General features: G+C 39.2%; 1 protein-coding gene across 2 annotated transcripts in view; it reads right to left on the bottom strand.

Moving 5' to 3' along the window:
* vav3b (vav 3 guanine nucleotide exchange factor b) overlaps positions 1–12,875 on the bottom strand; it is a 50,249-nt gene continuing 37,374 nt past the window's right edge. For both annotated transcript variants that reach the window (XM_026313098.2, XM_026313099.2), the window contains exons 24-27: positions 11,230–11,317; positions 10,730–10,859; positions 2,846–2,994; positions 1–2,389 (exon numbers count right to left, since the gene is read on the bottom strand). In XM_026313098.2, the coding sequence (XP_026168883.1) occupies positions 2,348–2,389; positions 2,846–2,994; positions 10,730–10,859; positions 11,230–11,317 (409 nt within the window). In that variant the 3' untranslated portion in view covers positions 1–2,347. The remainder of the gene's footprint in view (positions 2,390–2,845; positions 2,995–10,729; positions 10,860–11,229; positions 11,318–12,875) is intronic.

The following is a 12,875-nucleotide window of genomic DNA, read 5'->3' as shown; positions in this document are numbered from 1 at the left end:
TGTGAAATCAGTTTTTATAGACTAAGATCAAGACATGCACCATCTGAACCACTGCATGCCTTGTTGTCAGGTCTGATTACAGGGCAAATTACATTTTGGTTCTAATGTATTCAAACCTATTTTAAAAAGTGACAGCCCTTTACTCCTTAACAACTAAGAAGATTTTTTCATAGATTACAGACAATATATGTATTGTAGAGGTTTGGATCTCCTCTCACACCATACAGTACCTATAGGTTTTACTTTTTTTTTGATTTGATAGCTTACAGCGTACCATGTCCACAACATGTATCAAAAAACATTTACTACTTTGTGGTAAGGGTTGAAAGTCTAGAGGATAAACAGGGCTAAAGACACAGGGCATTTTTCAAAATGGGGATTCGCAGTGTTTCATAAACAACTGACCTGCAAATTGGGAGATAAATTTAGAAACTTGACTGTCACATGCTCATACTTTTGTCTCAGGTATGGTGTTTTAATTAGCTGAAATGTGTCAAACCAACATGACAGGAGTTGCAAATAACAGCTTACATGTTGCAAATTCGACAAATAGGGCCCAGGATTGCTTCTTATTTCAGTGACATCGTTTTAGAAAGAAAACACAGCTGAACTTACACGTTATTCACCTAAACGGTTTTGAGATGTTTCTTTTCTCTGTTTTCTATATTTAGCCAGTATTAGAGCCAGTTCTTCACTGCTTGTCCACAACTGTCAGACACAGCTGTGACTTGTGATGCAACTGCATCCTTTGTTCCTACTATGTACAGTAACATGTGTCTGAAAAGGAAAGAAGGGCCTATCAAATTTCTAAAGAGTATGCTTTTATTAAATATTGATGCCACACAAGGTTATCAGGGTGTTAACGTTTGAATGAAAACAGTCTCACTTAACGTTGTTGTGCTACATTACTCTTCAGTGAACGGCTCTTACATCACCCTTGAATCATTCATTCTGGAACCAAAAAGAGTTGAGGTAAACACAAATTCTTTGGAATGTAAAATGGCTCTCTGGTTTCCACAATGAATGATCAAAAGATGAAGGCGCTCAGAGTGAAGTACAGACCTATGCTACCAATTGAACAATCCATCCCACACATGCACTTTAAAGCTTATTTGTCTTTGTTATTCTTTCTGTGCATATTTTTTCTCTCTTTGAGGACTTCACATGTCTGACGTTTACCATCAGAATGTTTTTTTTTCTTTCAGTGCCATTTAAATGGGAACATCATCAAAATATGAGTTCCTTCCTCCTTCAGCTGATTCACCACAGTAATTTAGTCTCGTGGGGCCAGTTGCTTTTGGCTTAAAAGAATAGATTGATATTTTGAGAATTGTGGTTATCTATTTTCTTGGTGATACCAGTTTGCTTTAAGGTAACAGTATCCACCTACCTGTTAAGTGTATTTTCCTAAATGCCAAACTATTGCTTTAAATCTGAATGGGAACAAGAAAAAGGTAAAGTACTTACGAATTGTTGACACAAATCTTATGCCTCACAAAGGCAGTACTTAAAGATGGGCAGTGATTCAAATACATACTGTGATCAAAAAGAAATTCTAACAGAAAAGGAACAAAACATACTACTTTGACTGCACACATGATTTCCTGTCATAATAAAATCGCTTCTAGCTCCACAAGACTAATAGTCATTAAGACTGCAAACACATCGTATGTGAATGACAGATCAATCCTTCATGCTGTGGTGCTGAAATCTTTTCATCCTTTTTTCAAATGATTTCTAATCATGTTTCAGCAATTGCATTCAAATATTACACAGTTTATATCAGTCCAGTGATTAAATTTTTAAAAGAAAATTAGTCTGAGACAGAAAATTGATCACAACAGTCTGAACAGCCAACAACTGTCAAAGCCCCCTCGGCTCCTGAGTTTCAGTTTAGTGGAGTACCTGGGTGGTGTGCTGTCAGCAGGATCTGTGTTCCAGTTGGGTGACTGAGCCTTCCTTCCCAGTATCGAAACATGATGACAGTGAAGGCAAGTCTCACACCAGCCGAAAGGACTTATCAATAATAAGACAAGGTGAGCGGGTAGGGTTATCTGGGTACAGCACATGCACTTCCCAGTGGGCTGCGGGGGCAGACAGGGAGGCAGAGAGGCGAGATATGGTATGACGCTCCTGGAATCAGAGATGTGACATCTGCTCCATATGAGAGTCTGTCAGAGGGCAGGAGAAGGTTTTTGAGGGCAGTGCCGCTTCCTCTTAAGTCTGCGTCTCTGGGTTTTTATCAAAGAGATCTGACTTGCAGGGCACAGAAAGTGTGGGTCAGCAGCCTAGCACTCACTATAGGTGGTCAGCTTTGAAAGGACGCTGAATAGATGTCATTCAACCATCAGTCCTCCTCCTCCACGTATGTGGAGGGAAACCAACCCACCTGACAAGCAGAAAAACAGAACACAATTCAGACAAAAGTATTGAATCACACAGATATTAGGGCGCCTCCATTCTCAAGTCTTTACTCTTACTCTTAGGTTTGGCGTCCAATTATCAGGTGTTTATATGGTATGTGTCAGCAAATCTGAAATCTAATCTGGGCCAAAACATATATTGAATCTCTACTGGTTAGACAGTTATTACCTCAAGGACGTGGTTAAAAAACAGTGACTTACTCCATTTAAACTACAATATAGCCATTTTAAAGCATTATGTCTAATAGGGAATTGTCCAATCAATTCGATGTGTAATTATACAGGAATATCTAGATTACTAAATGGATTCATAGGTTAGATGTACAAAAAAACTACACAATATATGATCATCTGTATATGATCAGTGCACAGATGACACAAAACATCAAGGTGCAAATGAAATACAATATCTATACACCTACCCTGTCATTGACTTCTCCCTTCCACCATCCATTGGACATCTTGGTGTAGATCTTGATAATGTCTCCCTGCAGCAGTGAAAGCTCTCGTGTGTCTCTGGAGCAGAAGTCGTAGCGTGCCACTGCAATACCCACCACCCTGGGAGAAAACACTGAGACAGAGAGCTCTTTTAATAGGGGCCATCCACACTCAATGTCACAAATATCCTAAGAATACTTCCAGAGATTCAAAGGACTTTAGTAAAGTTTTCAGAGCACTTCTAGGGTTGAAAATGGAAAAGAAAAAAACAAAACCTCATTCAGGATTTATGGTTATGAAGTTATTTGCTGCGATTGGTCCACCAAGAAATATTACACTCACAAAATCAATAAATCACCCTCCATACAATTTAATCAGAATTGTATCTAAGAGTACGATTTACAGATGTTTCCTCCACATTTTTAGAACGTTTAATACTCACTAACTGAAATGAAAAAACCCATTTCCATTCGGAACAATCTGTCCGTGGCTGTGGAACTCCTCACCTGTGTCACCCCCTTAAAGCCACTCTTCTGCATTCAGAAATCCTATGCATTCAGAAATCCTAGGCTTTTTTTAAAGCTCCTCTCCTACCTCTTTAAGTTTATCACCTTGAGAACAATAGTCGAGGCAAGAATGTTTGGTGACTAACTTTTGAACAAAACTTAACTCTAAATTCTCATCAACCCCTGGAAAGAAAAATGTTAACACAGGCCCTACCACAATTAAATACATTGATTGATTGATTGATTTTTTTGTTGTTGTTGTTACATTCCTGTTTACATGGTCAAGATTGAACTTTTTGCAAATTTTATTGACTAGCAGATATTTACTAGGTTAGTTTTCTATTACTAGCTTAGTTTTTCTGCTGATGAGTGGACTGTCCAAGTCAGCAGCAATTCTTGACAAGGGTAGTTTATCTGAGAGTGTTGGGGTGTGTGTGCAGGCAGAGCGAGGTGGTTCTCAGATGAGATGCCTTCTCATTGTCATGGGTCCAACTCAACGAAACACCGTTATGGAGAGAGTGCCCACCTGACAACCCTGTAGACCTGCCTGTGCTCTTACACCTACAAACTATCTCCATAGGAGCTGTGAATTTAAACTATCAGGATTGCTGTTGGTATTTCTTCTTAGGCTAATGTAACCAAAAGTGTTAGTAGGATAGTGAGGAGAGAACAGAAAGCAACTTAGGATATTAAAATGCACCAAGGTATTTAATGCAACAAGATAACCAGTGACTGTCAGTATTATCACTGTTCTTGATACTGACAGTCAATGTAACTACAGGGCTTGAACTGTCCTGTTGCCACTGAATATACCTAACCCACACCAGTTACACCAGGGTACACACAAAATGGTCAGCATTTTGCCCGTTTTGTAGTGGTGCCCCTGAAACCACTGGATGTGCACTTTATGATAGTTTAGGTTTGAAGAGATCTTCTTGTGTGGCCCTGAAGACATCATGGCCCGGTAAGACTTTCTTTAGGGCTACATGATTGGGCAAGAATATGATTAGGAAGCTTTCATAAGAATGCTCAGTCATTTCTTTGCACATCCCATTGTGTATATTTATAACTCAAAATTGAAAATGGAATTTCTTAGAAATTCCCCATTATAAGCAACTTTATGTACTAACAAGCAGCAAAGAATGATTGGGTGCAAGCTCATCTTAACAAAATGTTCAGTTATGTAGTAATCCTTGTGAAAAGACTACAGATATAGTCACAACACACTAGAGAACTTTTTATCTACCTTTATACAGTATTGTTAGATTTCCTTGGGTTCTGGCTGTTGTTTGAACAAGGTTTACAATTCCATGAAATACAATATTCACAGGTATTATCCATAGTGGTTATCTTGTAAGGATGACAGGGCAGCAAAAATTCATGGGCCTGAGTCATATTAAATGTAAAACCAGGACCATGAAGACAGAGATGAAAGAAAAAAGCCGATTCACAGAAGAGAGATGTAAACAGCAGCCCAGCTTGGCAGTGCCAAGCACAGAGCAGAGATGAGAGTCTGTGGGTTATCGTGGTCATATGCTGATCTTATTAAAAGTTAATGTTCAATTCAGCTCATGCATTGCATCAGCCTTTATCAGGTTATACAAGGTTATTCCTACTCATGCAAGTCTGGGCTCATATCACATGCGAACACAGGTGGGCATAGGTTTGTTTGCTTTATCTGTGGACACTTTGGGTGACACAACTGGGAAGATATGCTGAATGAAAGGCATACATTCACTCCCTCATGCGCACACTTTATACAAATATAGATACTGAAGCTCACACATACACAACATGCATGTTACATATGTGATAATGATGAAGATGCACAGAAAGAAAGACAATCTGTTATGCTGCATTCACACCATGTCTGCAGAATGACAGAAATGGATAAATATATTACTTCATTGTGGGAGCACTTATTATTCCAGTTTGGTTACCACTATTGTTAGCTCTGTAGTCACAACTTATAAATTAATACTAAGCTTAAATTACATATTTTACTGTGCTACATATTTTTTGCAGTTCATTGACAAGTGAAACCACAGAAACAAATGTGTGTCTCCTTTTTAATTAGCTGTTGACAGCATTATTATTGGACTTTAGTAAAATGTAAATACCAGCGATGATGGCTTTGCAGCTCTTTGGTTGGTGCCCTTTCTGCAGTTCTTTTTGCCAAGTGGGAGATATCAAAGCTGTCAGAAACCCACAATATCTCCAATTTGGTATTAGAGCAGACTGATGTGAATGTACTTTCCCCACACAGAAACTCACACGGTCCGTGCAATATGACGTAAAAGAGGCATCATTACACTGCATTATTTAATAGACACAGGAAAAACAAGAGAGTTTGTATTTAGAAACGGGGAAATATGGGCATACAGCAAGGAAGAGACAAAGAGAGTAGAAAAGCTGTACCTGTACCTGACCAGAAAGGCGAGGAGGAGGGAGGAACAAAGCTGCAGCCGCCAGGAGAAACTACAGAGAAACGAAGCGAGTGATGGGGGGTTCAGGCCGTAGTGGGAGCAAAGAGAGAACATAAGCAAAGTAAACACAAGTTTGACAGAAAGATAGTATGAGAGAGGGTAAAAGAGAGAGAGAGGAAAAGTTGGCAAAGTCAAAAAACAAGCAAAAAGCAAGGACAGGAGGAGAGAAGCGTAAGAGGAGAGGGCAATATAGGAAAAGCATCAAATAAATTGTTATTTCATCTGCTACAAGCACAAATCTAATGGGCCGGATAATGAATTGGAATCACGTGACCAAGTCTACATTGCTCAGGTGAGGTGTGAAGTATTTACTTAAGTGAAGTATTATTTAGCCTCCTGTCTTGGATTAACAACATGATAAAAATGCATCTATGATAAATGTCACCAAGATACTGGAAACTCATGAAAATGACAACGATGAGGCAGAAACTGAGATAAGAAGAGAAAACAGGGGCGACAATCTGACTGGCTACAGTAGCTACTCCAGTGACGCTCACCTCTAGCAGTGCTATTAGCGATGTTAGCTGCAAAAATTCCATAACCAGCCAGGGAGTTTCACCTGGGGCTTGTATGAGCAGGAATCCTGCCTGGAATATCCTGTCACTAAAAATACAACCTGTTGTAGGCATTTCTGTAAAGAAACTGTTTCCCTAGTTTGGTGTGAAAGAATTTTACTGGTTTGAATGTAGCCCTGCCATTCCCTGTGTTTTGGGCAATAGACTTAGCAAAACCCTGCAGCCTTTTGGCCATGCAGTATAACTTATACTTCCTCAAGTCATACTGCATAATAATGGCAAATAACAACTTTTAAGTTTCAGACCAGGTGAGCTAAAGCAGCAGCATGGGGTTAAGTATATGTCTGGGCACAGCATGGCATCCTGACAAGGTATCGGCTTGGCTTCCACAAGGCAGAGCCAACAACTTCTGCTTCCATATGAAACCCCATCTGAGCCAGCAGACCCTCACATTCAGAAAACCACCTCCTGTCAACACAACAATATGGTTCCATGCCTTCTCCCTCTCCCCCACAGGGATAAGTAAATGCAGGCCAATACTCATCTGTTTGCCTGACCAGAGAGCGCACAAATAATCATACTATATATTTCTGCAGGAAACTGATACATTATACAAAAACATATATGTGTGCATAATGCATATGCACACATATATAAAGTTACATATAATGAATGTACACATACAAGCTTAAACTAGCTGTAGAATTTGATACAAGTAGCTGATAATGCATAGTATGATTAAATATTTCTTTTAGTATTTCTCTAATACATTTTCTAATATTTTCAGATCTGATTTTGACAAAGATTTTGAATAATGTCCACTTACGATCATGAATTTAAAATAATAGAATTGTGTGTCATGATAATATTAATACTTAACTACAAAATGATCCATCTGCTAGACAATAAAATATATTTTAAATGATTTCCCAGCCGTAGCATTCAAACAAATACACAGACAAAAATCACTCAGTCAAACTTAATTAAAGATGCTGGCTGGGGTTTTTACAAACAAATTACTCCAGAGTTTTGATGGCTTTTCAGTAGTTTTGCATCTTGTGATTGTTTGCTCAGCCTTGCATTCTGTTTTCTTTGCTATGAGGTGTCTGTTATGAGATTTAAACCATTTTGTGTGTGTTTTTTTGTTTTGGCATGACATCTGTCTTTTCACGGAGGCTGTTTACCAGACAGAAAATGCAGTGCCCACACTAAGTCTGTCTATGGGGGTGGACGACTTAAGGCAATAATAACCTATCCCAGAATGCACTGAGGCAACGGCAGGTCTGTCAAGGCTTTCTCACAGAAGGAAGCACGATGAATGGCAGTGATGCACAAACACACCTCTTGCAGAGCCTCTTTGAAGCCTGATGCGCTGGGAGACCAACGCTGCCAAAGGAGGCAGAGGGACAAGGATGTAGCAGAATTTTACATCCGAACAGACACAAAAGGCTAACTTTGACTTTGTTCCAGAGCTCGTCTGGCTGCCTCAGCTGCTGTTGCAGCGGCTGTGGTTGTTTACATGTACACCTCTCTTTAAGTTAAGACAGTTTACCTCCAGCTGCTTCCTGCTCTTTTACATCAGATCATATTTGCAAACTTTTCCCAGTTTTGAGGAAACAGCCGCATTCCCTCAGTTGGACTATGGGTATCCCTCAGGTGTGTGTCAGCAGGCGGCTGTCACATGGTTTTCTCCACTGGCAGACCGAGTGAAATGTCATGTCCTGTCAGGAAAATTGTGAAGCCACCTCAGAGCTAAGCAGTGTGCAGAGTGTGTCGTTTGGAGTAGCTGGCTCCTGGTGCTTGCCTTGGGCATTGGGCCCTAACTGGGACCTTTCTGCCAAGCCTGGTGAGCTGCCGACACTTTTTTCTATTTCTTTCACTCACTGTCTCTATTGCTCTCACTCTCTCTTTTGTCTTGTGTTCTCCCTTTGTCTGGCTTACCCCATACCTTCCCTTTGTACTCTGCATCAGTCTTTTAACCCACTTGCACGTGATATTACTGTAGCATACTATCTGCATATGGATGTCTTATTTGGATATGAAAACCCACTTATAATACAAAGTGAAAATGCATGCAAAATGCGTTGCAGCTGAAATATGATCTGACTGGCTTGATCACATGTACAGAAGGTTGTCTGGTTTGTATTGATCTCTTTTGAAAAAAGCCTCTCTTGCTGAGAGTTAGATGTGAAGATTAATACTACTGTTGTGTCTGCATGTTAAATGTACTGCTAGAGATAGGAGGCAGTTAGCCTAGCTTAACATTTAGACTGGAACAAAGGTGAAACAGCTATCTCCAAAGGTAAAAAAATATCAGCCTACCGGGACCTCTAAAGCTCATTTAATCAATACAAAAGCCAGTGTGCAAACAACAGTTTGTCGTTTTACATGAGTTATGTGAAGGACTGTTTTTGGGCAGGAGCAGCAACTTCCTTGGGTCTGCAAATGAAACTAATACCAAATACAGTATATACCATGTACCATATATTTGTGAGGTTTAGGTGTAGCATGCTGATTTTTTCCTTTAAAAAACGTTCCTTAACTCTGCTTTAAAAAGCTACAGATACCATCCTAAATAGGGTCCTTCTCCTCTCTTTTTACCTCGATCTACCTCTTTCCATTTCCCTCCTACTATATCTCCTTCAGTTTTTTCCTTCCATCATTGGCTTTCTCACCATCCCCCATTTCATTCACTCTGCCTCACACCTCTTCTTCACTTCCTAACCCTTTCCTTCCAGTCTTTCTGCCTCTCTTTAACTTCCTGTCCCCTTCACTTTCCATCTTTCTCCCACTCTTTTTCGACTTCTGTCCATTTTAATCTATTCTCTCACACTTGCATTTCCCAACCAGCCATTCCCCTAATCTTGTTCTTCCTCAAACCCTCTTTCCTTTTCTCCTTCTCCTTCACATGCTTCCTCAGAGTGAATGAGCATCTCTTAGAGCCCCAGTAATGACACGTTCACTGGACTTGTTGAAGTACAAGAATGCATTTACTCATGCCAGAGCATGCCGGCAGGCTGAAATCAAAGATGATGTTTTATACCTCTCGCAGCCAAGAATGGCCTCTTCACCACACAGTACTTCAGCAATAAAATTCTAGGTGAATGTTTCCTGCTGACAGATTGAGAGCTTGTCACATGTGAGTCCACCTGCATTTCCAAATTTCCAAGCCTGCAATTTTCAAATCCATAACATTACACCCATTGCATCTATCAGAACAAAAAAATGATCACACTAAAGGTCAACAATACCAGTACCAGTACATTTCTTTATTTATATGTATAAATGTGAGTAACTCTTGTATACTAAGAATATTTGCTCCAATTTAGTCTTTTTTCATTATTTTAATATTATTTTCTCTGAGAAAAAGAAACTACTAAACATCTACAGTTCCTGTAGAATTGTGATCAAATGTCATGTGTTGAAGATTATGTGACACAATCAAAAGCTCCAAAGCAGATGCAAAAAAAGCATTTGATTGATTGTGTCATTTAGTAGGAATAAACAGAAGCACAATAGACTGAAAAATGCAGTGATCAATGTAATTGTCATAGAATTGTTGTAAAGCACATTTTTTCATGTTTGACAATCATTCAACTAAACTGCTTTAAGCACTAATGTATACTGTACTTTATTACCTCTCAATTGCACTGCTAGTTAGTGAAAACAATAGCAAGCACTTTCTCACGCTATAAAGAAATATGGTTGTACTGTACTTGATTTTATTATGTAAATGACAAAAGAAGATCAACCATGCAAAACTGAAGAGGCATGTCTCCAAAGAAAAACTGCTGCTGTCTTCCACCCTGTGCTGTTCCGCAGGGAATCGTGTTAGCTCATTATGCTGTGCTAAATATTTCTAGCATGTCTCACACGTCAAAGATAGGACTGCCTCGGGTATTAAGACACAGTTTTAACTTGAGTGTCTAATAACCAGGCAAATGCTCTGTCAGCGCGATTTTGTAATGTAAGCTAGGACATTTTTGTACAGTCTTCTGAGGTGAGGGCATTCAGTACAGTAGCTGGCCTGTTACAACAAAATATAGAAAGTGAGATGCTGATTCCAGCACATTATGTCTGTCCCCAGCTCATTTTATTGTTTCTATGTGATGACCTGGGAAATATAAGTTTCAAATGAGTGTTTTGGTCATTTACAGAAGCTTTCCAAGCAGGTCTAACCTTCTCAGGGAAAAACGTCTCCCCTTACTTTATCTGAACTAGACTGTATAACAACAACCAATGCTCCTGGTACTCTAAACAGGCAAAACAATGCTCAAACTTGCTTTCAACTATAATGGGATCAGGATCTCACCTGAACAGACAGTCTCAGAGAGGAAACCTAGATATTTGAGAAGACTCACCGCTTCTAGCCTTGGTAATGGCCCTGGGCATGTTTCCATTGGACAGTTCCCTATAGGGGACCTGCAGAGTGGTGTCAAGACTGCTGAAACCCTCCTTCAGTGAGTGCTGCTTGTAGTACTCCACTAGGTCCTGTGTAAAACAAGCGCAATAAAACAAAACATACCCTTAACATTGGTAAGACAAGATCAGTCTAGACGGTATTGTGTACAAATGTATAGAAATGAAAGAAAAGGCATGTGGGAAGGCTAGTTAGGGTGAAGTTGCTTGTCTGAGCTTGACAATACAACAGCAGCCTGCCCATTTCAAGTGTAAGTACTAGAAACAGTGTAATATTAGCTGCACTTCAAAACAACACTTTGATCACTACAACAACAAAAGTAATATCTCCACTTGCATGCTGTGGTTTTTCTCAAGAGATTGCTATAATGTTAAAATGATTATGCTCCTTAATGCCACAGTAGTTTACAGGGCAAGAAATTCACAGAGTTAAAGCTTTTACCAGTACAGTCTTGAACAGCCGGCTCTCAGCGATGTAAAAGCAGCCATCCTTGGTCAGAATCTTAATGTGCTTGACTTTATCATTGAACCTGTGGACAATAAATAAGACATGGGCTGCTAATCAACTATACATGCTTCCACATTCATCCAGTCTCTATGGTGAACCATCACAAAGCTCTGTCTGTGCTTTGGGTTACCATGCTGAGTCAAGCAACTTTGTCTGACAAGAAGACCTTGGGTTTTTCCCTGTTGGGGAAATCAGATCCAATTCACTCACATCAGATAATAAAAAAAACATTAAAGGGGAAGCCAGTTTTTGGTTTGGCAACCTGTAAAATTAAGAAATGTCCACAGTACGCATAAGTGGTTATCACAGGTAAGATCTGTAGATATGAGGTATGAGCAGTTTGGCTAAACAGTGATTTACCTTAAATAGTTTCATTTGAAATGTTGTTGGAGGCGTTAAGAACTAAAAGTCCCCTATAGTATAGCAAGAAATCATAGAAAAGTCAGTAAAAAGATATATTCTGTAACAAAACCCTTTTCTCTCTTTGTTTTCCTTTACTCCCAAACCCCCAAATTAGGAATCATTTTTGTATATTCTCATTTAGGAAACATATCTAACCTTTGTTAACTCTACCTGGGTGGTGTATTGTTTTGTCTTCTATCCTTCAATTCAACTTACATTTATTGTATCATATGAAATTCTGTTCATTTTCATTTTTCTCAGTGTCCTTTGTGCAAGGTACTGTGGCGTAACAAGATCAATCAAAAGCATTCCCAAAATTAATCTTGATTTAGTATTTAGAATTAGAAATTAGCATAATTTTAAGGTCAACATTTTTCCCAAGTCTTCCCATGGAAGACACTAATAAGTTGTTCACATGACAGAAACATTTATCATAACTGAGTGTAAAGCCCTGTATAGTTGAGAGGGTATGTGATAGTCTTGAATAAATAATGAAATTATTAAATAAATTAACTTTGTTAAAAAAATAAAGGGGTCCAACTTTGCAAACCAATACACACTGTTCTGTAAATACATAATGTTCACACAAGTGAACATGTGATGTCAAGGCAACTACAAGCATAGTGCTGTATATTGCATGTCTCCAATATGGTATTGTGCAAGTTACAGTGCACTGGAGACAGAGCCACACTGTAAATCTCCTGATGCAGTATATAATGGACGAGAATATTCACTGTTACATTATAAATATATGGGGGTTAATACATAATTCATGCATGTTGAGTTACAATGTGCATAACATGGAGAGCAGATGAGCCCTGTTGGGTGAAAGCTGAGTCTTTATTTCCTCCTATAGGCTGACAATGCTGCACATCCACACAGACATCATTCAGCACACACAAACTGACCACTTGTACTGTTTGACATTAGACAGTTACAGCTGATTAGTAGGAGTTCTCTGTATAAAGTTCCATTATCTGAAACAGCCATCCTGATAATGATCTTAAGCAGTGAGACAGGCAATTAGGATTGCGTGTTCAGAAACTAGCCCTGTATATCAAAGCTTCCAATGAGGCACGTATGAGTTCACCAAACTAAATGGGCTGGAATGGTGTGTCACTGGCTAAATAGTCCTAACATCCAAACACTAATTCAGAGTGCACCCTCAATCGTTATAA

Source organism: Mastacembelus armatus, chromosome 17 (genome assembly GCF_900324485.2).
Source record: "Mastacembelus armatus chromosome 17, fMasArm1.2, whole genome shotgun sequence".
In the NCBI taxonomy this organism is placed as follows: domain Eukaryota; kingdom Metazoa; phylum Chordata; class Actinopteri; order Synbranchiformes; family Mastacembelidae; genus Mastacembelus; species Mastacembelus armatus.
Note: the sequence above shows the minus strand (reverse complement) of the source record. Positions and strands in the feature narration are given on the sequence as shown.